General features: G+C 46.4%; 1 protein-coding gene across 1 annotated transcript; it reads left to right on the top strand.

The window, feature by feature from the left end:
• The first annotated feature begins 18,840 nt into the window (after nucleotides 1-18,840).
• LOC140372007 (ADP-ribosylation factor 4-like) lies at nucleotides 18,841-27,052 on the top strand. The gene is made up of 6 exons (XM_072459251.1): nucleotides 18,841-18,947; nucleotides 19,551-19,631; nucleotides 21,224-21,333; nucleotides 21,533-21,604; nucleotides 22,259-22,381; nucleotides 26,969-27,052. Exons 1-6 carry the CDS (start codon nucleotides 18,881-18,883, stop codon nucleotides 27,050-27,052), a joined length of 537 nt encoding a protein of 178 aa, XP_072315352.1. The 5' UTR covers nucleotides 18,841-18,880.
• Nucleotides 27,053-27,332: the final 280 nt, after the last annotated feature.

The raw sequence follows: 27,332 nt of genomic DNA, 5'->3' as shown, positions 1-27,332 counted from the left end.
AAATTCACAATATGGTGATTGTATCCATTGTTTTACCTGTTTTTCTGCTTCTCACAGAACTAAGGTAATGTTGCTGGTGCTGTTTTTATTTATTTCCGTACAACTTTTGATATGATGAACCATTATTTATTTGTTGGCCAAACTTTAGTCTTATTTCTTCAACTGCAACCCAAATACTGGAATCCTACCTGAGGGACAGATCGACTGTAGTTATTATTATTCGTAATTGGTAAAGCCTAATATTGGTGTCCCGCAAGGCAGTATACTTGGACATTTAGTGTTTATCCTGTCTATTAATGATCTTCCTCCTGTGTTCCTGTTGTTCAAACGCCTCAAGCAACTTTCTATTACTGGATTTTGTGTTCCTGTGGGGCGGGAGCTCCAGTAACACCGACACCAATCCCCAACACAATGACGGCAGCTACATCAGTCGCCGCAATGGTGGCTATTCAGGCGGCACCCAACATAAAAATGGTCCTGGGCTGAACAACAACCTTACAGCCCGAGGTGATTTGGTGTTTCACAACCCACCAGTCTCTGAATTCAAATGAGGGAATCAATGTTTCCAGATTTTGACATTGTAACATTAAGTGCGTCACATCCACAAATATAAGGTCATAAAGTTTTAAATGAAGGTTTAAAATTGGCTTTAGTAGTCCCTGCATATATCCCGAGAGAATATTCAGCAAAGTATACGCAGTAAACAGAACCTCTCTCCAAACCAGGTATAACATTAGCCTACTCAGCATTCACCTGTTTATTTCAAGTTTTATTGGATAAATGTACCACGTGTGCACGGATTTCATTTCAACCCTGATTTCTGAATACAAATTAAGGCTTTTTAAAAATGTTTTTAGGGCGGTAAAAGTCAGGTCAGTGCCTTTTTAAATTAAGCCAATTTTGAGCATGGGCGCTAAGACTGGAAATTGGGGATGCACCGCGGACAGAGAAGACACCGCCGCACAGGCCTGGTTTCAATCACCATAATCCCTCCCCAAGTGGCTCCATATACCCCTTTCACACTCTGTCCCTTTCCCCTCTCCCCCTTCTACATTCCCGATTCCTCTCTCTCGCTGCCTTTTTCTCACGTCCTCTCCAACCATCCTCCTGCTCTTTCCTTCACTCATCATTCTCTCTCCTTTTTCATATTTTTCTCTCCCTTTCTCTAACATACTTTCTCTTCCTTCCTCTCGCACACCCACCTTTCTCTCCCTCTCTCTCTCCTGCTGTATCTACAGTTATTTGTCCTCGTCAGATCAGCCGTGTGTGGAGAATAGGTGTCCTTCATAGTGCTGGCCGGCCTTCTGCTCCAGAGACGAGGAAAATTAAGCGCCCTGGTTTGGTCTTTCAAGGCTTCCATAGTACGCTCAAAGAGTTATATCAGCTTCATAAATATGCAACGATCCATAAGAAAGCAGCTCGTTCTGTGCACATTTAGAGTATGTACAGTGCTTTCTGCATACTTGTTGATGTGGTAAAACAACACATTGTAGGGGTAAAGGTAAGACTCACTGGCAGACCTCTGGAGCTTTTTACTCAAACACAATAATGCAATAATGCTCGAGGGTTCATGTGAGTTTGCCCAACCAGTACACATGTGCTTTGTGGATCTGGAGAAGGCTTTCGACCGTGTCCCTCGGAGTGTCCTTTGGGGGGTGCTCCGGGAGTACGGGGTCCGGGGCCCTTTGCTCAATGCTGTCCGGTCCCTGTATGACCGGAGCAGGAGCTGTGTTCGCATTGCCGGCGGTAAGTCAGACCTGTTCCCAGTGCATGTTGGACTCTGCCAGGGCTGCCCTTTGTCACCGGTTCTGTTCATAATTTTTATGGACAGAATTTCTAGGCGCAGTCAGGGGTCAGAGGGTGTCCGGTTTGGGGACCACAGGATCTCATCTCTGCTGTTTGCAGACGATGTTGTCCTGATGGCTCCATCAAACCCGGACCTGCAACATGCACTGGGACGGTTTGAAGCCGAGTGTGAAGCGGCTGGGATGAGAATCAGCACCTCCAAATCCGAGGCCATGGTTCTCGACCGGAAAAAGGTGGCTTGCCCTCTCCTGGTGGGTGGGGAGTCCTTGCCTCAAGTGGAGGAGTTCAAGTATCTCGGGGTCTTGTTCACGATTGAGGGAAGGATGGAGCATGAGATCGACAGGCGGATCGGTGCAGCGGCTGCAGTGATGCAGTCGCTGCATCGGACTGTTGTGGTGAAGAGGGAGCTGAGCCGAAAGTCAAAGCTCTCTATTTACAGGTCGGTCTACGTTCCTACCCTCACCTATGGTCATGAGCTTTGGGTAGTGACCGAAAGAACAAGATCGCGGATGTAAGAGGTCGAAATGAGTTTCCTCCGCCGGGTGGCTGGGCGCTCCCTTAGAGACAGGGTAAGGAGCTCGGCCACAAGGGGGAGCTCTGAGTAGAGCCGCTGCTCCTCCAGCTGAGGTGGCTCGGGCATCTGTTCCGGATGCCTCCTGGGCGCCTCCCTGGGGAGGTGTTCCGGGCATGTCCCATCGGGAAGAGGCCCCGGGGAAGACCCAGGACACGCTGGAGGGACTATGTCTCTCGACTGGCCTGGGAACGCCTCGGGATCCCCCCGGAGGAGTTGGAGGAAGTGTCTGGGGAGAGGAAGTCTGGGACTCCCTGGTTAGACTGCTGCCCCCGCGACCCAGCCCCGGATAAAGCGGTAGAAGATGGATGGATGGATGGATGGATGGGCAATAATGCAAAAGACCAGCATGCACCTCTGCAGCTCCCACAGGCTTCATGGGAACAATGCCTCTCACACCTGGTGTTCAAACCAGCATTTAGTGTACTGCATGTGAAAAAAAAAAAATATATAATAAAAAACGTTATTAGATTTATGATCACTGCTTACATACTTATTTACTTATTTGTGATCACTGGTTCCTATATATTCCGGTGGGGAACCGTGGCCTCGAGACCTTCAGACACTCTATGAGCCTTTCAGTGCACTGAGACGCTGTTTTCAATGCAACTACCCACAACTTTCCTCCAGAAGTCTAACTACACTGACGATCTTAAATGCATAAAACAAGTTTTTGCCACAGATCAGAGCTCGTCTCCATCTCTGCATCACATCAGCTGATCCACACAACCTCACAGAGGACACGTCCAGATAGAATGAGCATCGTTTACAACTAAACACAACAGGAGACACATTACTTTGTTTTGTATTTCTCTTTAGGCTGATCTTAGTTTACCACTGCACAAAGCTGTATTATAACACACATTACACAAAGTTGTATTATAACACACATTACACAAAGCTGTATTATAACACACATTACACAAAGTTGTATTATAACACACATTACACAAAGCTGTATTATAACACACATTACACAAAGCTGTATTATAACACACATTACACAAAGCTGTATTATAACACACATTACACAAAGCTGTATTATATCACACATTACACAAAGCTGTATTATAACACACATTACACAAAGCTGTATTATAACACACATTATACAAAGCTGTATTATAACACACATTACACAAAGCTGTATTATAACACACATTACACAAAGCTGTATTATAACACACATTATACAAAGCTGTATTATAATACACATTACACAAAGCTGTATTTTAACACACATTACACAAAGCTGTATTTTAACACACATTACACAAAGCTGTATTATAACACACATTACACAAAGCTGTATTATAACACACATTACACAAAGCTGTATTATAACACACATTACACAAAGCTGTTTTATGACACACATTACACAAAGCTGCATTATAACACACATTACACAAAGCTGTATTATAACACACATTACACAAAGCTGTATTTTAACACACATTACACAAAGCTGTATTATAACACACATTACACAAAGCTGTATTATAACACACATTACACAAAGCTGTTTTATGACACACATTACACAAAGCTGTATTATAACACACATTACACAAATATGTATCATAACACACGGGACAATAAAGGATTATCTTATCTTATCTTATTACACAAAGCTGTATTATAACACACATTACACAAAGCTGTATTATAACACACATTACACAAAGCTGTATTATAACACACATTACACAAAGCTGTATTATAACACACATTACACAAAGCTGTATTATAACACACATTACACAAAGCTGTATTATAACACACATTACACAAAGCTGTATTATAACACACATTACACAAAGCTGTATTATAACACACATTACACAAAGCTGTATTATAACACACATTACACAAAGCTGTATTATAACACACATTACACTGTCATTACACTTAGGTCACACTCACTGCTCCATCAGCAGATGAGTTTATTCACTTTATTCCAGAGATTATTCATCCTGTAAATCCATAAATCCTTAGTCCGCTTGATTTTAGGAGCACTTGAGCATGTTTATGAACAACTTACAGAGCGAACACTAACTGCTCCTCTTTCAAAATAAATAACATTATTAGTCCATAGATTAAGTTGAATCCATCCTCTCTTTATTTCCTGCTCTTAAACTCCACCGGAAACGTCATATTTTAATACACCCATGAGCTAGAACTTTCAACGCAAACCCTGATGTAAATGAGGCTGTGCGCCCTCTAGAGGCGGCTTTACAGCGGAGCAGCGCAGGGACTGCATGAAGTCGAGAATGGGACTAAGCCACTGCACTAGAGATCATTTCAACCTGTCAATCAACTGCAAAGGGAGAATCTGATTGGTCAGTGCTAACAACTCAGGGCCTTTCACGGACACTTCTGAACATGTGACGTCCAAAACAACACTTTATTGACTCAAAAATAATGCTTTTTATTACATAATTGATGCAATTTAACAATCATTCCCCTCTGTTATATTCCGTTTGTCCCTCTCTTTTTAATTGGTTAAGTTCTTCCAAAGTTCACACATAAAATGAGGCATCATCATGACAAACTGCCTGCAGTCTGTAGATTTAGCGCCGCTTTAGTTGAAGAAATGTTGAAGTAGCTTGTGTACCATTATTGTGAATATGCTTTATGAGTTTACAATGCATTAGCTGGTGGGCATTTGTCAGCGATTTGCCGCCGCTGTCCGACGACTACTCTGCCGCTAATGAGGAGATTCTTCACACATTGCGAGGAGGAGAAATACTGTGTGGAGGTTTGGAGGCTGTGTGTGTTTGGAAAGCAGGCTCAAGTGTCGTTAAAGATGCATTAATCACTGATGAGGTTTGGCATGGACACTGGCGCAGGAGAGATCGTTATGCTAATGAAAGGACAAAAGCAATGCCGGGTGTCCACTGAATGATTTTTGCTGTCTTATGATGAAAGATGACTGATCGTGGCTGAAAAACGTAGGTTGGTCGTAGACAAGAACAAAGATTAAGCTTGAAACAGTCTCAGCTTTGATTTATTTGAAGCACAGTCTGATATTTTGGAATCTTGTTCACAGATTGAGAACGCCGATCCATCTCTGTCAAAAAAGAAGATGAGAAACTAGAGCAGGATCTCAGAAAAGAGCTGGAGAGTTTGTTTTATGTACTGTGAGCAGGGATTGCTTTTTGTTGAACCTGTTTTCAGACATTTTATGGGACAGGACAGTTGGGGCGATGAATGGAGCAGAGACATTCGGCAAACAGTTTTAAGATAATATAAGATAAGATAATCCTTTATTTTTCACACATGGGGAAATTTTGGTGTTACAACGCAGTAGATACAGAGGGAAAGGACAGATAACATATAAGAAGTTTAAAAAACACTCTTAATAGAAGAACTCTTATAAACAAAACCAAAAAAACTCTTATTAACAAAACTCCTCTCATATCTTAATAGGGAAAGGAATAATAGAGGAAAAATAAATAGAATAAATAGAATAAAATAAATAAAGATAAAGATAAAATAATAATACAATAAGGTAAATAATGATAAAATAAAGTAAAGTAAAAATAGCTAGCATGAGACTAAATAATACTAATACTAATGGTACTAATGGTTTGGTCGGCATGTGAACCCACGTCAGTATAATGTGTTTTTACAAATCGGTCTCTAACAGATTTTATGGCATTTTCAGACTAAAGCTAAATAAATCACGTGCTTTTTAGATAAATCCCAACTGAGTGTGATTCACTGAGCAAATTACATGGAGACATTTTTATCCAATATTGAGCCCACTTGGCAACCACGAGCTATTAAACCCTGTAAAGCTCATAGTGAACCGTCTGACTTTTCCTTCATTCATTATTTTTAGCACACCATCTGATAAACGAGAACTATCAAGCATAAAAAGATATTGATAACCCTTCTCCAGTCAAATCTGCTAATTGGTTTGTCCTCTGGACCTGCAAATACTGAAAAAAGCCTAAAACATTTCAAAAGGTTCTTTATTGGCATTCCACCTGGACTTGTTTTTACTTCAAAAACAAGTCCTTGAAAATCAGAAAGTTTGTGATACCGGCTTCAGTCCATTCCTCCAACAGCAACTTAACTCCTCTTCATATTTACCAAAGCAAATGTGATAATCCTCTGTGCAAAGCGAGAGACCACTTCTAATCAGCGCAGTGTCAGCTTCACAGAGACTCCAAAGGGTCGAGGAACAACTTCAGTTTGAATTGGGGCTCATTTGAGTCGGGCTGAAATGAATAAGATCTCGTGCATTTGGTCGACGCCCAGACCACTCAGGAGCCAACGAGTACAAACAACTGATTACTCAAGTGCATGTAAAAAAAACAAAAAACAGTGACCAAAACAACAACTCAAACAAAAATAAAAGTTTTAAGATAAGGTTAGGTTCAAAACTCGACTCGTGCTGACTGTTTACTGCATGTCCTCCCTTCTCTCTCATCCCCCATTTCACACTCTCCTCTCCTGTCTATTAAAACCTACAGGCCACAACATCTTTCAAATAAATAACTCACTTTTTTGCATTGCCAGTTACTCTGTCCATGCTTTATATTGAGTCTACATTTATATTCAGTCAAAGTCTACTTTATTCTTACACCTTATTTTATGCATGTCCTTTTATTGTATTGTATTATTTCAGTGACTATGCCAATAAAACTGTTTCTGGTTCTGAAGAAAAGATAAAGGATAAAGATTAAAAAAAATACAGACTCAAACTCAAAACAGAACAATAAAGCCTGAATAAATCTGCCACTTCTTGCTGTTAAGTATTATGCACTGGGCTTAAATCAATGACAAACCTTTAAAATGACACATACCGGGCATTGTTCCCTCGTCAAAAATATTCCTAGAGTTGTATGTATCTATTTATCTATGTATTCCTCTTCCTCCGCGTCTCAAAACAAACCTTTGATACGTCAAAAATGGAGTTCTGAGATCTTCCGCGCTGCTTTTGAATCATTGCCTGCCGTTTGTAGTTCTGCTATCAATTTCACGCAATTGGAAGCTAGATTTTGCTTATCTCCCTTTTGCAATTCCTTCTGCAGCCAGTAGAGAGAGCTCTAACTCAATTCCTGATGTGGGAAACACCAGGCTCCATGGTTTTTTAGACACATTATCTTATTAGCTTGTTAGCTTATTAGTTGGTGTTAGCTTTATCCTGTTCCAGAATGCACCTTTAAGCTTACACATGTTATTAAATCTGTTGTAATAAATCAGTTCTGCAGTTTCTTTCATTACAGACCCGAGCTGTGGCCCAAAAATAAAAGTGTACATTCACCCAAATGCATTATTCCAAACACATTTATCAGACATTAGACTGATGACAGCGGGTTAATCATTCTGCTTGAGTTTTTGTCCTCGTGATGAATCGCCTTTGGAAAAGATGGATGAAAAGAAGAGATTTTTAACTGAATAGATCTTTCATTCCTTTTCTAATCAAAAACCTATGCATCTCATCATTTAGAATCATGCAATGAAATCTCATTTTGTCACGGATCCATGCAAACTTTGAACAAAGTTTTATATTCGGAATTGGGGAGGTGATGTGTAGTTCTATTTCAGGTCATCCGGAATTCATAGAACCCTAGTTACATACGTAACTCTCGTTCGTCGGAACACATGTTCTTCTATTTTTTTTGTTTTTTTTTACAAAACACACTTTGTTCTTGACAGCTGACAGTGGTTTTACTGAGACAAGAAACCAGCAGGTGTCAGCAAACAGTCACTAATAATCACTAATTTATTAATCAGAATCAGAATTTTTTTTGGTTGCCATTTTCGGTGAACAAATTGAGCAATATGTTAAAAAAAAATAGTGAATTTACAGCATTTTAATAGGCCCTTTATTTGCATTCCACCTGGGCTTTTTTACTTTATAATACGGCCAAATACGGCCCTTGGACCAATTTTTGTTCACTTTCAGGCTTCCTGCTAAATTGGCCCACATAAACTAAAATATCAAACGTGATGATCCAAACGTAATAGTCCAAGCCTTATTAAAGGTTTGGTGTCTTAAAACTACAGCAAATGCAAACATTTGAATAATTCTCCTCATTCTCATGTAATCTGTGGCTCGCTACTGCGTACTCGTAAACCGAAGCTGTATTATGAGACTGTATATAGAGCATACTTTTTAAGATAAGATATTACTTTATTGTCCCACATGGGGAAATTTCATTGGTGCAACGCAGGTAGATACAGAGGTAGATACAGAAGAACAGATCACTTATAGGAAGTCTGAAAAACACTTTCAGTAGAAGATCTCCTATAAATAAATAAAAACTCCCATAGAAAAATAAATCGCAATTCCTCAGACTTTTCGTAGTCCTCAGACTGTCATAGTCCGTAAAAGTACTCCTTCCATTGCTTTGGTGTTACAAAGCCCATGAGGTCATGATATGTCTTTGTGACCGGCTTTATTCCAGGGAGACTCTTCTTCATCTTCCTCTCCAATTTGTTGTTGTTGTTGTTGTTGTTGTTTTATGGCGGTTGGCATCCGAGTGTTGCATTACCGCCAGACTTTATTCCTCAGACGTTTCGTAGTCCTCAGACTCTGTCGTAGTCCGTAAAAGTACTCCTCCCATCGCTTTGGCGTTACAAAGCCCATGAGGTCATGATGTGTTTTTAGATCGAGAACTCCGATATTAATACTGTTCTGTGGTAAGACCCACCCATTGGGCGGAGCCTTCCTGAAGTAGAAAGAGTTGTTTGTTTCAACAGAAACTCCCCCCTTGTATCTACCGAGCTAGCCTATTCAGAATCTTAATGGGCTATTAGAATCCTCTTTGTCTTTGTGAGACCCTGGCTCAACCACCCTGAATACCTGATTAGCATTTGAATGTCCTTGTCCTGGTCCTCTACCTTTCCAGGGGTTCAGTAACCCATTATAAATAACAGGAAGATTAAACCTTAGCCCTTATGCAGGTGAACAGGGACACAACATCATATGAAACCATGAGGTCATCTGGGTCCAGTTGGAGATGTTTCACTTTATCCACAAAGTTGTGCGTGTTTTCCACATGATGTACCGAATTCCAAGCATTGGCCAAGCATTTAACAACTATATTGGCTCCGCTTGTGGGCAGATGACCTCATGGTTTCATATGATGTTGTGTCCCTGTTCACCTGCATCCCGACCTCTGATGCAGTAGCAGCGGTGAGGATCAGACTGCAGGAAGACACCACCCTACAGGAAAGGACCAAACTGACACCTGAACACATATGTAAACTGTTGGACATCTGTCTGAACACCACTTACTTTCAATTCCGGGGACAATTTTACAGACAGATTCATGGCTGTGCCATGGGCTCGCCCGTCTCTCCCATAGTGGCCAACCTGTACATGGAGCACTTTGAGAAGAAGGCACTGTCCTCATTCTCAGGCATAGCCCCAAAACTGTGGCTCCGCTATGTCGATGATACTTTTGTAACAATTAAGAAACAAGAGCTGGAAACCTTCTCTGATCACATCAATGCTGTGGACCCACATATCAGGTTTACAAGAGAAGCTAAGGAGAATCGCTTGGCCTTTCTTGATTGTTCCACGATCAGAGGAGAGGACGGGAAACTCCAAATAGAAGTATATAGGAAACCTACACACACAGACCAGTATCTGCTCTTTGGCGCCAACCACCCACTACAGCACAAGCTGGGTGTGATCAGAACCTTACAACACAGAGCTCAAGGTGTGCCCACCAGCTCAGAGGGCAAGAAGAAAGAGGAAAAACATGTCCGAAATGCCCTCTCAGCCTGTGGTTACCCCGCTTGGGCTCTCAACAGAGTGAAGAGAACCAAGAAGCAGGACAAAAGGGAAACTGAACAGAGAAGGAAGGGTGTTTCTATCCCTTATGTGTCTGGCCTGTCGGAAAAACTGCAGAGAATTTTTAGACAACACGAAGTCCCTGTTTATTTTAAACCAGGAAACACTTTAAGACAAAAACTGGTTCACCCTAAGGACAAGTTGCCGACTCAAAAACAGAGCAATGTAGTTTATTCGATCCAATGCAGTGAAGAAAGCTGTAAAGAACGGTACATAGGTGAGACAAAACAGCCTCTACACAAGAGGCTTTATCAGCACAGAAGAAATACAAGTTCAGGACCTCAGAGTGCCGTGCATCTCCATCTTGAAGCCTCTAATCACTCGTTTGAAGACGGTGATGTGAAGGTTTTAAGCAGGGAGAAAAGATGGTTTGAAAGAGGAGTCAAGGAAGCTATTTTTGTTAAAAAAGAAAGACCTTCTTTAAACAGAAATGGAGGGCTAAGGTTTAATCTTCCTGTTATTTATAATGGGTTACTGAACCCCTGGAAAGGTAGAGGACCAGGACAAGGACATTCGGATGCTAATCAGGTACTCAGGGTGGTTGAGCCAGGGTCTCACAAAGACAAAGAGGATTCTAATAGCCCATTAAGATTCTGAATAGGCTAGCTCGGTAGATACAAGGGGGGAGTTTCTGTTGAAACAAACAACTCTTTCTACTTCAGGAAGGCTCCGCCCAATGGGTGGGTCTTAACACAGAACAGTATTAATATCGGAGTTGTTGTTCTTGTTTTATGGCGGTTGGCATCCAATTGTTGTTGTTGTTGTTGTTGTTGTTGTTTTATGGCGGTTGGCATCCGAGTGTTGCATTACCGCCAGACTTTATTCCTCAGACGTTTCGTAGTCCTCAGACGCTGTCGTAGTCCGTAAAAGTACTCCTCCCATTGCTTTGGCGTACAAAGCCCATGAGGTCATGATGTGTTTTTGTGACTAGAATAGTTGTTGTGTCAGAGACCAACCGGCTTTATTCCAGGGAGACTCTTCTTCACCTTCCTCGCCCTCTTTGACGTTCGGTTAGAAGTCCTTCTTCCATCACTTTGGCGTTTCTAGGCCCACGAAGTCCAAGCGCGTTAGAACATCCTCTTGCTCCTCATCCTCGGCTCAGTCTCCAACACCCCCCACCTCTATAAACGTTTACCCAGCCCTGTGCTACATAAGTAAGCAACCACAGCCTGACACAAACCCTGTGACTGGATCGCCAGAACGTTCCGCAGATTGAACTCCCGCCCATTATTCCGAAACCACAAGGCCAACCCGGCCCTTTCCCTATCATAAGCCTCACAGCAAATCAGCACATGCTCGACAGTCTCTGGCACCTGACAGTGACCACACAGACCGGTCGGATGTTTGCCTATCCTACTCAGTGACCAATTGAGTCCAGTATGGCCAATCCTCATGCGGGCGAAGGCCCTTTCCTCCCACGCGTTCCTGCCCATAGACCCGCAAGGACCCACACTACCCTGTATGTGATAGAGATGCCGTCCAGTAACACAGTGGCTCCAAAATTCCTGCCAAAGGCCGACCACATGACTCTTGATAACAGGCTTGATTTCAGACTTGCCCAACTCAACCGCCACATCAATTGATGGCCGCCGAAGGGAACGTTTAGCCAGTGCATCAGCCATTTCGTTACCATCCACCCCCACATGCGCAGGGACCCAAATGAAGGAAACCCTCACATCCTTCCTGGACAGGGAGAGCATCAGACAGAAGATGCCATTCAACACATCCTGTCTGCAATCCGATTTCCCAGATTTAATGCTTTGCAATGCAGAAAGGCTGTCAGAGGCCACCACAATGCCGCAACACTGCAAAGCAGATTCCGCCCATTCCAACGCCAACCGTATCGCTATGAGTTCCGACGTGAAAACAGAAAGGCGATCTGTCAACCTCTTCTTGACCGCTAGCCCCAGGTCAGGCACAAAATAAGCGGCGCCAGTACGCCCACTCTCAGGATCCCTAGACCCGTCGGTATAAATAAAGTGCTTATCGATGATCGCTTGAACGGCAAACTGCGGTGCCCTCCCAGCGACTCCTCTAAGCTTGCCATGCAAGCTAACATCAACAGGAGCCGGGACAAACTTCCACGGAGCTATAGCAGACAAAGCCACCGACGGGCTCACACGCAGATCACCAACCCCCGCAAGCCGCGCCTTCGCATTTCCTACCTGGCTGAAAACCATACCGCCAGCCTCACTCTGCCCCCCATCAACCCTGAGAAAGTCCCTCACCGGGTGAGAGCTCGTATGACCTTGCACATTCACCCAGTAAGCCAACAGAAGTTCTAGCCTCCGGAGCCGTAACGGCAATTCCCCCAACTCAACCTGCAGCGCCGAGACAGGGGAGGTCCTAAAAGCCCTACAGCAGATGCGCAAGGCCTGGGCTTGCTCCACATCAAGCTTCTTTAAGTTAGTCTCAGCCGCAGACATGTAGGCTATACAGCCATAATCAATAGCCGCCCTCATGACGGCCCGATAAATACCCAGGAGCGACCTTCTGCTGGCCCCCCAGTCCTGGCCGGATAGACAACGAAGCAAGTTATTCACCCTTTTGCATTTACCACTGACCTCATCAATGTGCCGACGCCAACTAAGCCTCTCGTCAAAGGTGACCCCCAAGAACCTCACCTCCCTGACCTGTTCGAGCACCTGCCCATGCAGTCGAAGGGAGACGTCCCTATGCCCATTGAAGAAACAGATCACTTGAGACTTCCGTACGGACAGTTTAAACCCCCACTTCAGGGTCCACTGCTCCACCTGCTGTATTGCCCTTTGCAGTTTCGCCTCGTAAAAGCGGAGATTCCTCCCTCTCACCCATAGAGCGCCATCGTCAGCATAAAGGCTCCTCCCAACAGACCCATCCACGTCGTCAAAGATGTCCTTAATCATAACATTGAACAAGATAGGGCTACACACACTCCCCTGCGGGATCCCATTCTCCACCCCATAGACCCCAGAGTAAGCAGCGCCCACTCTGGTTTGGATACGCCGGCCAGACAGAAATCTCCGGACCCAGTTAAACAGTTTACCCTTCACACCACACTTCCGCAGCTTAATGAGGAGCCCATCCTTCCAAACCATATCGTACGCCTTCTCCACATCAAAGAGCACCGCAATAACCTTTTCTTTCTGAGCCCTGGCCAGCTGGATATCAGATTCCAAACTGCCCCTACGGAAACCACTCTGGTGCGCAGGAAGCAAACCCTGACTCTCCAAGAAGTAATCCAACCGCTCGGTAACCATGCGCTCCATCGTTTTCCCGAGCTGCGACGTCAAGGCAATCGGCCTATACCTTGAAGGGTCAGACGCTGGCCTACCCGGCTTCAGAACCGGCACCACCGTAGACTGTTTCCACGCAGATGGAACACAACCTGAATCCCAAACACGGTTGAAAAGACCCAGGACTAGCCCAAGCGTGTCATCAGTCAAATGAGAGAGCATGTCATAGCACACCTCATCTCTACCCGGGGCTGTCTGTTTCGCCTTAGAAAGTGCTCTCCTTAGCTCAAACAAACTAAACGGAAGGTCAAGGTCATCTTGAGTCGAAGGCTGGTGCCCAATCAGCTCAGAATTCTGGGCCAAAGTACTCTCCCTGTAGTGCCTTTCCGCAGGTGAGAGATTGTCAGAGCTGTGCACCGACACAAAGGTGCTGGCCAACAGTTCAGCTTTGTCAACGTCGCTGACTGCTTCAACACCATTCAGTACTAGGACCGGGGTCCCATGACGGCGCTCAACCCCATGCATCCGCTTAATCATCCCCCAAACATCCCCGAGACGCGTTTCTCTCCCAATTTTGGAACAATACCGCCTCCAATAGGCACTCTTGGCCGTTCTCACAGTTTTCCGCACAACAGCGCGGGCCCTCTTGTAGTCAATGAGGGCACCCTCAGTGTGGGCAACCCTTAGCCGGCGAAACGCCGCATTTCTCGCCCTAACAGCATGACCACATGCTTCAGTCCACCACGGCACCCGATTCCTATGTCCACTACCACCACTCTTAGGAATCGTGCCTACCGCTGACTGCGTGATGAGCGAGACAATTGCACTATTGAGATCATCCACCTGAGTCAATCCTCCTTCCTGCAGAACCCTAGAACCATCATCAGCTTTCCTCAGGAAAGCCCCCCAGTTCGCCCTTGCCAACTGCCACCTCTGGATCCTCGTCCCCCTGACCACACAGCTCCCAAAGCCAATCACGGTGCGGACTAGATAGTGATCGCTACCAAAAGAAAGATTACCAAGAACCTCCCAACTACAAACACCAGCTAACTCCTTGGACACAAGTGTAAGATCTATTGCACTTTCCGCACCGGTCCCCATATCATAGCGGGTCCCACCCCCATCATTCAGACAAACCAACTCCCTTTGATTGATAAAACCCTCTACCACCTGCCCATGCCTATCGGTACCACTACCGCCCCACAAAGCGCTATGCGCATTAAAATCCCCACACCACACGGCCTTTCCCCGAACATCCTTACCGATACTATGCAAGGACTCTAACGTTAACTCACCACACGGATTATAAAGGTTAACCACAGTAACAGCTTCACCACCCAGCCAGACCCTCACCGCCAGGGCCTCCGGCGCTTTACTCACACTGACAACAACGTAATTTAGGTCATCTCGGACAAACACAGCCACACCTCCGCCTCTACCCTGCTCCCTATCATTCCTAACACACACATACCCTTGTATCCCAAAACCCCACCTAGGTCGTAACCAAGTCTCCTGCACGCACATAACGTGAGGCTTGTTCAACAAGGTAGAGACAAAATGCTTAAATTCCTGGCCATTAGCACGAAGACTACGCGCATTCCATTGCAAGACAACCACCGCCATTATGAGCCCCCGGAACCTGACGGCGCATCGGGAGCCCCCCCACTCCCACTGCCAGAATGGGGCAGGGCGCCCTCCCGCAGCGCATCCTCTATCTCCGTCCACTCGGGGCCCCCAGCTCCAAAGTACTTCCCTGCAGCCTTAGCGACGATCTTAGTCTTTTCGGATCTCTTCTTGGTTTGCCCAGTACAGTTAATCACTTCCACTATAAAGAGGAAGAAATCTTTCCTCTTCACAACCAGTACATCCTCCGCACCCACAGGGCCTCTGCCCGTGGAAGGCACACTCACAGGCATCCCAGTGAGGACCTCCCCCTGGCCGCGGGCAACGCTGCCCCCTCCCCTGTCGCCTAGGACACCAGCAGCACTGGCAGCCCCCACTGCATCCACCGTCACCTGACTACCAGACACCTTCTTGACCGCATCCGCGTAGGATATGCCTTGAGAGGCCCTAACTTTTTGCACCTCAGCAGCCCTCTTGCTGAACACGCATCCCCCGTAGGCAGAGCTATGCTCTCCCCCACAGTTACAGCACTTGAGTTTTGCTCCGTCGTCACACTTCCCATACTCGTGGTCTCCTGCACATTTACCACACTTCTGCTTCCCTCTACAGACCGCTGCAATATGCCCAAAGCGCTGGCACTTGAAGCAACGCAGGGGCGGCAGAACATATGGGCGTACGCCATAGCGCATGTACCCAACGCACACCACACGAGGCAGGATCCCACCTTCAAATCTAATCATTATCGACAGGCTGTCACACCTTACCCCATCCCGGGTCATCTTCAACCGCCTAGCATCCACCACCTTAGCTCCAGTCAAATTCTCCTTTATGTCATCCACAGATGTCGTCGTAGGGACGCCTACTATAACTCCCCTAACCGTGCCTCTTACAGCATCAGACACAAGAATGTCCTTCCCCCCCAGAGACTTAGCTTCAATCGCCTTCCTTTGCTGAGCCACGTCCTTGCACACGACCAGCAGCGAGCCATCCCTAAGGACACTCGCATGCTTGACCACTCCCACAGCTACAGTCAGGCTCCTTGTCAACGCCATCGGATCCCACCCCTTAAAGGACGCATTATCCTGCGCGAGCTTTATGAACACCTTACACTCTGAACTCACATCCCCTACATCTGCAACCCCCTCGCCCTGCTCCTCACTGAGAGAGCCCTCCATAGACGAGCAAGAAGACGCCCTACGCTGCACAGGATCAGTGGCTCCAGGGGGGTCCTCCCCGCTGTTCATATCGTCACCGACCAGGTCACGCTTCCTCTTCTTCTTCCCCGTCATACGGACCGAGGCGTTCCTCTATGTTGCCGTAATATCCAAACTGTTGTCGTTGTTGTTTTTTTATGGCAGTTGGCATCCAAGTGCACGAGGTATGTTGCATTACCGCCAGACTTTATTCCTGAGACTTTGTCGTAGTCCTCAGACTCTGTCGTAGTCCGTAAAAGTACTCCTTCCATTGCTTTGGTGTTACAAAGCCCATGAGGTCATGATATGTTTTTGTGACTAGAATAGTTGTTGTTGTTTCAGAGACCAACCGGCTTTATTCCAGGGAGACTCTTTTTCATCTTCCTCTCCTTCTTTGACGTTCGGTGCTTCCACCGTACAGCTTTATTCTTTAGGCTTCCCTGGATAAAGCCGGTCTCTGAAACAACAACAACATATTCTACGACAAGTCACAAAGACATATCATGACCTCATGGGCTTTGTAACACCAAAGCAATGGAAGGAGTACTTTTACGGACTACGAAAAAGTCTGAGGAATAAAGTCTGGCGGTAATGCAATAAAGTCTGGCGGTAACACCCGGTCTGGAGAGACGGGAGATGGCGGAGGAGAGTGGATCGGGGATGGAAGACGTTCTGGACGGCGTGGAGGAGCAGCCTTTTCTGCCTGCACGTGCCCGGAAACGTAAAAAGTCCCTTAGCTCGTCCGAGGGTTCTGGGAATGAGCAGCAGGATGAGGCTGAAGCTATTGATGTCCGGGGTGAGAGCAGAGACTGTAAGGTGATCATAAAGCTTGCACAGGATAGTGCATCCTTTAAGGAGTGGAATTCAGTGGCATTGTCAAAGAGCCTAACTGTAGCTGTGGGAGTGATCAAGAGTGCGAGTGTCCTTAGAGATGGCTCGCTGCTGGTCGTGTGCAAGGACGCGGCTCAGCAACGGAAGGCGATTGGAACTAAACGTCTGGGTGGAAAGGACATTCTTGTGTCTAATGCTGAAAGAAACACGGTCAGAGGAGTTATCGTAGGTGTCCCTACGGCGACGTCTGTGGATGAAGTTAAGGAGAATTTGACGGGAGTTACGGTGGTGGACGCTAGGCGTTTGAAGGTGACCCGGTTTGGGGTACGATGTGACAGCTTGTCGGTAATGGTAACACTTGAAGGGAGGTGCCTGCCTAGTAAGGTGTTCATTGGGTACATGTGCTATAGCGTCAGGCCATATGTTCCGCCGCCCCTGCGTTGCTTTAAGTGCCAGCGCTTTGGGCATATTGCAGCGGTCTGTAGAGGGAGGCAAAGGTGTGGTAAATGTGCAGGAGATCATGAGTATGGGAAGTGTGACGTGGGTGCAAAACTGAAGTGCTGTAACTGTGGGGAAGAACATAGCTCTGCCTACGGGGGATGCAGGTTTAGCAAAAGAGCTGCTGAGGTGCAGAAAATAAAGGTCTCTCAAGGTATATCCTATGCAGTTGCAGTCAAGAAAGTTTCAAGTAACGAGTTTAGAGTAAATACAGAGAGAGGAGCCAGCGCTGCTCCCAGCCAGGGCGAAATGAGAGAGGCCAGCGTGGCTCCCAAGAAGTGTGAAGGTTTCAAGAGTGGAGGTCCCAAGTGTGCAGGTTCCAGAATTAATGAGAATACCCTGGTTGTGGATAGGGAGGATTTTGTACTCTTTATGGTGGATGTTGTAAACTGTGCTGCTCAGACTCAAAGCAGAACTGAAGGGATCAGGATCATTGCTAAAGCTGCAGGGAGATTCCTTGGAACAAAGGAGCTTGATTGGGCAGATATAGAAAACAGGCTAAAGGCGCTAAATGGGAGTCGGAGTGATGGGGGTCTGCTTGTGGGGAGTCAGAGTGATCAGAGTGACGAGATGGGGGTGGGGGTGGTCTCCTGTCCTCGCCCAGTCTCGTAGACGCACGGCTACCAAGCGGCGACATCAGTGGACATATTAAAGCCTATAGAATGAAGCCTAAAGAATAAAGCTGTATGGTGGAAGCACCGAACGTCAAAGAAGGAGAGGAAGATGAAGAAGAGTCTCCCTGGAATAAAGCCGGTTGGTCTCTGAAACAACAACAACTATTTTAGTCACAAAGACATATCATGACCTCATGGGCTTTGTAACACCAAAGCAATGGAAGGAGTACTTTTACGGACTACGACAGAGTCTGAGGACTACGACAAAGTCTGAGGAATAAAGTCTGGCGGTAATGCAACACTTGGATGCCAACCGCCATAAAACAACAACAACAACAACAACAAGTCTGGCGGTAATGCAACACTCGGATGCCAACCGCCATAAAACAACAACAACAACAACAACAACAACAACAACAACACTTGGATGCCAACAACCATAAAACAACAACAACAACAACAACAACAACAACAACACTTGGATGCCAACAACCATAAAACAACAACAACAACAACAACAACAACAACAACAAGAATAAAGTCCTGCGGTAATGTAACACTTGGATACCAGCTAAACATAAAACACCAAAGAAGAAGAAGAAGACGACTTCACGCACAAGAGGAACCGACACGAGCGCCGTGTACGACACGGACGAAGGAGCGTTTTGGAGGATTTTGGTGGATAGTTTGGAAGACCTGAAGTGAACGCTATGGGCGCAATCCTCTCTCAGATTTTTAACAAGTTCATCTCCAAAACTCCAGTCGGTATCCTTATGGGTCAGTATTATCTGATATTATTGAGTAATTTTGTTTTTTAGTTGTATTGGGCTCATTTAGTTACTTTAGTTAGGTATGTTATATTATGAAATCAACATTTATTTGGATCATTGATCATTTTCTGCATTTTATTTCACAGTAGGGCTGAACTACTCATTATTTTTGTGAAGATTATTCTTTAGATGAATCGATTAGTTGTATAGAACATGAGATGCTTGTAAATATCAGATGTTTACTCAATTTGACCGTGCAAAAGGTGACGTCACACGAGGACCGAAGTATTTACAGACAAAATAGGGTTTTGATCAAAAACGTCATTGTTTATGTCTTTTTGAAGTATCTCTTTGTCCTGAGCACATGGCGTGTTCTAGAATAAGTGTTTAGTTCACGCTTATACAGTTACTAATGTTCTGCCCAGTTTCAAAAGGTAAAAACTACTATGACACTTCAACTTTTGATCAAGTTCAAATGTCTTTTGAATGTTTATATCTTCTTGAGTTACTTCATTTTCAACTATTACTATGTTTGCTCAGTCTCTTTCACTTATAGAAGAATATATATTTATGAACTGTGTATAAATGTATATAAATGTTTGTGTTTCAGTGGGTTTGGACGGTGCAGGGAAAACCACCATTTTGTACAAAATGAAGCTGAATGAAGTGGTCCATACCACCCCCACCATAGGTCAGTAGAATCCTGTACACCTGTAAATAGTTAATAAATATGCTTATCCTTGCTTAGTCAAATGTTTAAGGACTGTTTTATCTAGTGGTTTACTGTCACACATTAGATTAGTCTGTGTAATGTAGAAAAGGACTCGTTTGTTGTTTAGTCTCACTTTGTACCGCTCTTGGACAGAATCCAGATTGTTTTTGTGTAAACATCTTGTCCATACATGCGTTCGCACATCCGGGAACTTGTGCAGTGGCAACCGAGTCCGCCATTTTGAAAGGGGCACAACAGCGCGTCTACAACATACGAAATCCAGGAAATATGAGGCCAAAATGCCCAAAACCTGCTTAATCTGTTAGGACGTTGACTGACCAAGAAATGATAGCTTTGTCGTGTACCTTAGTTTGCCGTTATCGTCTGAAGAATCAAAGTATTCGTGGCTCATTATGCCGTAGAAAAGGATGCAGTCGTGTTGGTTTTTATATATCGCGTGCCCCTTATGCATGTATTGGGTTAACCAGTTTTTTGTCTTAAAGTGTATTAGATTAGCCTTTATTGCCCCTTTGGGAAATGTGTCCTCTGCATTTGACCCATCCCAAGATTTGACCTAGTGCTTTTTTTGGGTTGACGAGGAAAACCGGAGAAGAGACACAGACACAGACACGGAGAGAACACATGGAAACCCCACATGTCATTAGATTTCATTTAAAGCCTACTTAATGACTTATGTTACAATAATTGTTACCAATATAAAGAGTTGTCAGCCGAGGTGGGTAGAGAAAAATAAGTACTCAAGTAAGAGAAGCAGTAAACCAGGAGAGTAAGAGTAACTGTCTGGACCTAACATCTGATTTATAACTTGTGTTGAGCCTAAATTCAGAGATAAAACATGAAACAAGCACGAAATCTGATATTTTGAAAGGATAAAAACTGCAATAAACACAAACCTTTCAAGTATTTCAAACTGTAAACACAAAGACTCACAGTGGGAGGAGTAACTGAACCTGCTTTAGACCCGCTTTAGGCCCGCTTTAGTCCCGGTTTTGTCCCGGTATTGTCCCGGTTTTGTCCCGGTTTAGTCCTGGTTTAGTCCTGGTTTAGTCCTGGTTTAGTCCTGCTTTAATCCTGCTTTAGACCTGCTTTTTGTCCTGCTTTAGACCTGCTTTAGTCCTGCTTTTGTCCTGTTTTAGTCCTGCTTTAGTTCTGTTTTAGTCCTGCATTAGTCTTGCTTTGGACCTGCTTTTGTCCTGCTTTTGTCCTGCTTTAGTCCTGTTTTAGTCCTGTATTAGTCCTTCTGATATAGATTTGCTTTGGTCTCATTTTAGTCCTGCTAGTCCTAACATCTGACTTGTAACTTGTGTTGAGCCTAAATTCAGAGGTAAAACATGAAACAAGCACAAAATCTGACATTTTCAAAGGATAAAAACTCCAATAAACATAAACCTTTCAAGTATTTCAAACCGTAAACACAAAGACTTACTCACAGTGAGAGGAGTAACTGAACCTTTTACTTCGAGTATTAATAAGTTCCTGGCCTTATCAATACTACGGATGAAGTGTTGAAGATAATGCACGTTTTGATGGATACATTTTTTGCTGTGCAGGTTTTAATGTGGAGACGGTGGAGTACAGGAACATCAACTTCACGGTTTGGGACGTGGGCGGACAGACCGTCATCAGACCCTTGTGGAGGCACTACTTCACCAGTACACAGGTAAATACTACTACTACTTCTACTACTACTGCTAGACCTGCGTGTGCGAGAGGGAGCGTAGAGATAGATCTGACGAGACGGCTCCTTCTTGTTTAGCAAGGAAAACAAACTACTACTACTACTACTACCGTTGCTATTACTACTACCTCTTATTAAGGCTGTACAAAATGTATATCGTGTAATTTAATGTTGTTTTCAGGCGCTGATTTTTGTGGTGGACAGTAACGACCCAGAGAGAATCAGAGAAGCAGCAATGGAACTACAAAGTTTGGTATGTATGATAAAAAAGTATTTATTCAGTTATTCATCCTTTAGCCATGGTATAGTTGTGTTTGGCCATTGTCTTAGTCTGAGTTGTGTGTTTGTTTTCACCTGGCTCCGCCCACAGCGCTATCATTTTACGCTAGCTGTTTTTTACGCTAGCTAGCTGTTTTTTACGCTAGCTGTTTCTATTTTATATTATCTTTATTTTTCCCCTCCATTCCTTATTAGGAAATGAGAGGTTTTGTCTATAGGATTTTTTGTTTATAAGAGTTTTGTTTATAAGAGTTCTTCTATTATTATTTTTATCCTCTGTATCTACCTGCGTTGCAACAATGAAATTTCCCCACATGTGGACAATAAAGGAATATCTTATCTTAATTTCTCAGTCCCTTCTGTAAAAATCAGATCTCAGCAAATGCACAAAGGCCACAACAAACAACAATGTCACGTTATTTGTTTCAGTTTTTTGTTACGAAACACTCTTTAACTAAATATTTTTGCTTGCTACAGTGAAACGCTGCTATAAAAGCACAATGTGTATTAATGAGCTAAAAGCTGAAAAGGTAACACATAACTTGTGTTGGGTACAAACTGAACTGGTCTTATATGCAAGTATATTGCAAGTTGTTTTTACACCAACTTATTTTTGATTCTCCATCAGTTACAGGAGGATAAGCTGAGGGGCGTGGCCTTACTGATCTTTGCCAATAAACAGGATCTGCCCCGCGCCATGACGACAGCTGACATCACAGACGCCTTCGACCTATCCGCTGTCTCCAACCCCGTGAGTCCTGCATTAGTCCTGCTTTAGTCCTGCTTTAGTCCCGCTTTAGTCCCACCGTAGTCCCAATTTTGGCCCGCTTTAGACCTGCTTTACCTCTCCTTGAACCGACACCTTAACGTGGTGGGGGGTTTGAGTGCCCGAATGATCCCGGGAGCTATGTTGTCGGGGGCTTCATGCCCCTGGTAGGGTCTCCCAAGGCAAACAGGTCCTAGGTGACGGGTCAGACAAAGATCGGTTCAGAAGCCCCCTATGATGACAACACGAACAAGGCAGTTTACGTCGCCCGGATCGGCGTCACCGGGGCCCCATCCTGGAGCCAGGCCTGGGATGGGTGCTCCATGGCGAGCGCCTGGTGGCCGGGTCTTACCCCACGGGGCCCGGCCGGGCACAGCCCGAAAGAGCGACGTGGGGCCGCCCTCCCGTGGGCCCACCACCCGCAGGAGGATCCATAAGGGGCCGGGGCAGAGAGATCTGGGCGGCAGTCGACGGCAGGGGCCTCGGCGACCAGATCTCCAGACACAGAGACTAACTCTGGGGACATGGAATGTCACCTCGCTGGGGGGGAAAGAGCCTGAGCTTGTGCGGGAGGTTGAGCGATACCGACTAGATATAGTCGGCCTCACCTCCACGCACAGTTTGGGCTCTGGAACCCATCTCCTCGAGAGGGGTTGGACGCTCCACTTCTCTGGTGTTGCCCTCGGGGAGAGGCGGCGGGCTGGTGTGGGCTTGCTTATAGCCCCTCAGCTCAGTCGCCACGTGTTGGAGTTTACCCCGGTGAACGAGAGGGTCGCGTCCCTCCGCCTTCGGGTGGGGGACAGGTCTCTCACTGTTGTGGCGGCCTACGGGCCGAACAGCAGTGCAGAGTACCCGGCCTTCTTGGAGTCCTTGGAAGGGGTACTGGACAGTGCACCGACCGGGGACTCCGTTGTTCTACTGGGGGACTTCAACGCCCACGTGGGCAATGACAGTGACACCTGGAGAGGGGTGATCGGGAAGAACGGCTTCCCCGATCTGAACCCGAGCGGTGTTCAGTTATTGGACTTCTGTGCTAGCCACGGATTGTCCATAACGAACACCATGTTCAAGCACAAGGGTGTCCATCAGTGCACATGGCACCAGGACACCCTAGGCCGGAGGTCAATGATCGACTTTGTTGTCGTGTCATCAGACCTCCGGCCGCGTGTCTTGGACACTCGGGTGAAGAGAGGGGCAGAGTTGTCAACCGATCACCACCTGGTGGTGAGTTGGATCCACTGGCGGAGGAGGAAGCCGGACAGACTTGGCAGACCCAAGCGCATTGTGAGGGTCTGTTGGGAACGTCTAGTGGAGCTGTCAGTAGGGTATTCAACTCGCACCTCCGGGAGAGCTTCTCCCATGTCCCGGGGGAGGCTGGGGACATTGAGTCCGAGTGGACCATGTTCTCCACCTCCATTGTTGATGCGGCTGCTCGGAGCTGTGGTCGCAAGGTCTCCGGTGCCTGTCGTGGCGGCAACCCTCGAACCCGGTGGTGGACACCGGAAGTAAGGGATGCCGTCAGACTGAAGAAGGAGGCCTATCAGGCCACTCTGGCTTGTAGGTCTCCGGAGGTCATCGACGGGTATCGGCAGGCCAAGCGAGCCGCGGCTCGTGCTGTCGCAGAGGCAAAAACCCGGGCCTGGGAGGAGTTCGGGGAGGCCATGGAGGAGGACTATCGGTCGGCACCAAAGAAATTCTGGAAAACCGTCCGGCGCCTCAGGAGGGGGAAGCAGTGTCTCACCAACACCGTTTACGGTGCGGGTGGAGGTCTGCTGACCTCGACTGGGGATGTCGTCGGACGGTGGAAGGAATACTTTGAGGATCTCCTTAATCCCTCAGTCACGTCTTCCGAAGAGGAAGTAGAGACCGGGGACTCGGAGGCTGGCTCATCCATCACCCAAGCTGAAGTCACTGAGGTTGTTCGCAAACTCCTCGGTGGCAGGGCTCCGGGGGTGGATGAGATCCGCCCTGAGTACCTAAAGTATCTGGATGTTGTAGGACTGCCTTGGTTGACACGTCTCTGCAACATCGCGTGGCGTTCGGGGACCGTGCCTCTGGACTGGCAGACCGGGGTGGTGGTCCCTCTGTTCAAGAAGGGGGACCGGAGGGTGTGTTCCAACTACAGAGGGATCACACTCCTCAGCCTCCCAATTAAGGTCTATTCCAAGGTACTGGAGAGGAGAATCCGACCGATAGTCGAACCTCGGATTCAGGAGGAGCAGAGTGGTTTTCGTCCTGGTCGTGGAACACTGGACCAGCTCTATACTCTCCATCGGGTGCTCGAGGGTTCATGGGAGTTTGCCCAACCGGTCCACATGTGCTTTGTGGATCTGGAGAAGGCTTTCGACCGTGTCCCTCGGGGTGTCCTTTGGGGGGTGCTCCGGGAGTACGGGGTCCGGGGCACTTTGCTCAGGGCTGTCCGGTCCCTGTATGACCGGAGCAGGAGCTGTGTTCGCATTGCCGGCAGTAAGTCAGACCTGTTCCCAGTGCATGTTGGACTCCGCCAGGGCTGCCCTTTGTCACCGGTTCTGTTCATAATTTTTATGGACAGAATTTCTAGGCGCAGTCGGGGGTCGGAGGGTGTCCGGTTTGGGGACCACAGGATCTCATCTCTGTTTGCAGACGATGTTGTCCTGATGGCTCCATCAAACCCGGACCTGCAACATGCACTGGGACGGTTTGCAGCCGAGTGTGAAGCAGCTGGGATGAGAATCAGCACCTCCAAATCCGAGGCCATGGTTCTCGACCGGAAAAAGGTGGCTTGCCCTCTCCAGGTGGGTGGGGTGTCCTTGCCCCAAGTGGAGGAGTTCAAGTATCTCGGGGTCTTGTTCACGAGTGAGGGAAGGATGGAGCGTGAGATCGACAGGCGGATCGGTGCAGCGGCTGCAGTGATGCAGTCGCTGCATCGGACCGTTGTGGTGAAGAGGGAGCTGAGCTGAAAGGCAAAGCTCTCTATTTACCGGTCGGTCTACGTTCCTACCCTCACCTATGGTCATGAGCTTTGGGTAGTGACCGAAAGAACAAGATCGCGGATACAAGCGATCGAAATGAGTTTCCTCCGCCGTGTGGCTGGGCGCTCCCTTAGAGATAGGGTGAGGAGCTCGGCCACACGGGGGGAGCTCGGAGTAGAGCCGCTGCTCCTCCACATCGAGAGGAGCCAGCTGAGGTGGCTCGGGCATCTGTTCCGGATGCCTCCTGGGCGCCTCCCTCGGGAGGTGTTTCAGGCATGTCCCACCGGGAAGAGGCCCCGGGGAAGACCCAGGACACGCTGGAGAGACTATGTCTCTCGGCTGGCCTGGGAACGCCTCGGGATCCCCCCGGAGGAGTTAGAGGAAGTGTCTGGGGAGAAGGAAGTCTGTGAGTCCCTGCTCAGACTGCTGCCCCCGCGACCCGGCCCCGGATAAAGCGGCAGAAGATGGATGGATGGATAGACCTGCTTTAGACCTGCTTTAGACCTGCTTTAGTCCTGCATTAGTCCTGCTTTAGACCTGCTTTAGTCCTGCATTAGTCCTGCTTTTGTCCTGCTTTAGACCTGCTTTAGTCCTGCTTTAGTCCTGCTTTAGTTCTGCTTTAGTCCTGCATTAGTCCTTCTGATGTAGATTTGGTCTCATTTTAGTCCTGGATCAGTTCTGGTCTTTTCCAGGTTTACTTCTGTGTTTTGTCCCAGTTTATTCCCAGTTTAGATGTAAGATATTCCTTTATTGTCCCACATGGGGAAATTTCATTGTTGCAACGCAGGTAGATACAGAGGTAGATACAGAAGAACAGATCACTTATAGGAAGTCTGAAAAACACTTTCAGTAGAAGATCTCCTATAAATAACTAAAAACTCCCATAGACAAATAAATAAATAAATACCATTGCATGTGATCACGACAGTAATTGCACATGAATATGTGTCACGACAGCACATAGACTGCACATGAATTTCACAGTAATTGCACATGAATTGCACATGAATTCCAACAGCAATTGCACATATGACAGAATTGCACATCAGTATTAGGTTAGGTCAGTATTGCGAGTGTTCAGTACTAACAGTTTTTGTTATAAAGTCTGACAGCAGCAGGAAGGAAAGACCTACGGAACCTTTCCTTCACACATCGAAGGTGGATCAGTCTCTCACTGAAGCTGCTCTCCAGAGCGGAGAGAGTGTCCTGCAGGGGGCGACACTCATGGTCCAGCATAGATGTGAATCTAGCCAGGACCCTCCTGTCCCCCACCTCCTGCACCGAGTCCAGAGCACAGCCCAGGACGGAGCTGGACTTCTTGATGACTCTGTCCAGCCTCTTCCTCTCCCTCTCTGTGTCCTGCTGCTCCAGCAGGACACAGGAGTAAACGCACCCTTAAACTTTATGAAGTCCTGACTAAGTCCTGTTTTTTTAAGTCCTGTTTTTTTAGTGCTCGTTTTCAGTCCTGCTTTGGTCCAGTTCAGTCCCATGTTAGTCCTGGTCTAGTCCTGCTTTAGTCCTGTTATAAAGGGTGCGGTCACGCTCGTCCTGCTTTGGTACAGTTTAGTCACACACATTTAGTCCAGGTCTAGTCCTTCATCTCTCCTCTCTCTTGTTCCAGTGGTTGGTTCAGCCGTCCTGTGCAGTCTCTGGAGCCGGTCTCGCTGAGGGTCTGGACTGGCTCTCAAACCACGTCCACAAATAACACGCAGCGCTCAGATTGACCACCGTCAGGAGCCTTAATTAAACACTGTCACTTAATCACATTTTAAAGAAAGTTGAATATATTCCATTGCATGCTCTGAATACTAATCTGGTGGAACCCGTTTTAAATGTTTTGGGTTAAATGCACTTGTATCTACTGCTAATAATTTAAATGTATATAATTATATGAAATGTTTGCACCTTATTTATGAATAAATGCTATTTTAATGATCCATTAGCACTTTTATTTTTCATCAATCAATCAATCAATCAATCAACCT

The sequence above is a fragment of the Eucyclogobius newberryi genome, unplaced genomic scaffold (assembly GCF_026437365.1).
Source record: "Eucyclogobius newberryi isolate DKJ021-1_F unplaced genomic scaffold, fEucNew1.0.hap1 SCAF_22, whole genome shotgun sequence".
NCBI lineage: Eukaryota > Metazoa > Chordata > Actinopteri > Gobiiformes > Gobiidae > Eucyclogobius > Eucyclogobius newberryi.
The sequence above is the reverse complement of the archived record's forward strand: the minus strand, read 5'-3'. Positions and strand labels throughout refer to the sequence as shown.

Excerpts from the sequence above, each read along its gene's own strand:
- LOC140372007 (XM_072459251.1), top strand. The coding sequence starts at position 18,881 with ATGGGCGCAATCCTCTCTCAGATTTTTAACAAGTTCATCTCCAAAACT. Across the intron at positions 19,632-21,223 it reads CCATACCACCCCCACCATAG|GTTTTAATGTGGAGACGGTG; the intron begins GTCAGTAGAATC and ends TTTGCTGTGCAG. Across the intron at positions 21,334-21,532 it reads ACTACTTCACCAGTACACAG|GCGCTGATTTTTGTGGTGGA; the intron begins GTAAATACTACT and ends TGTTGTTTTCAG.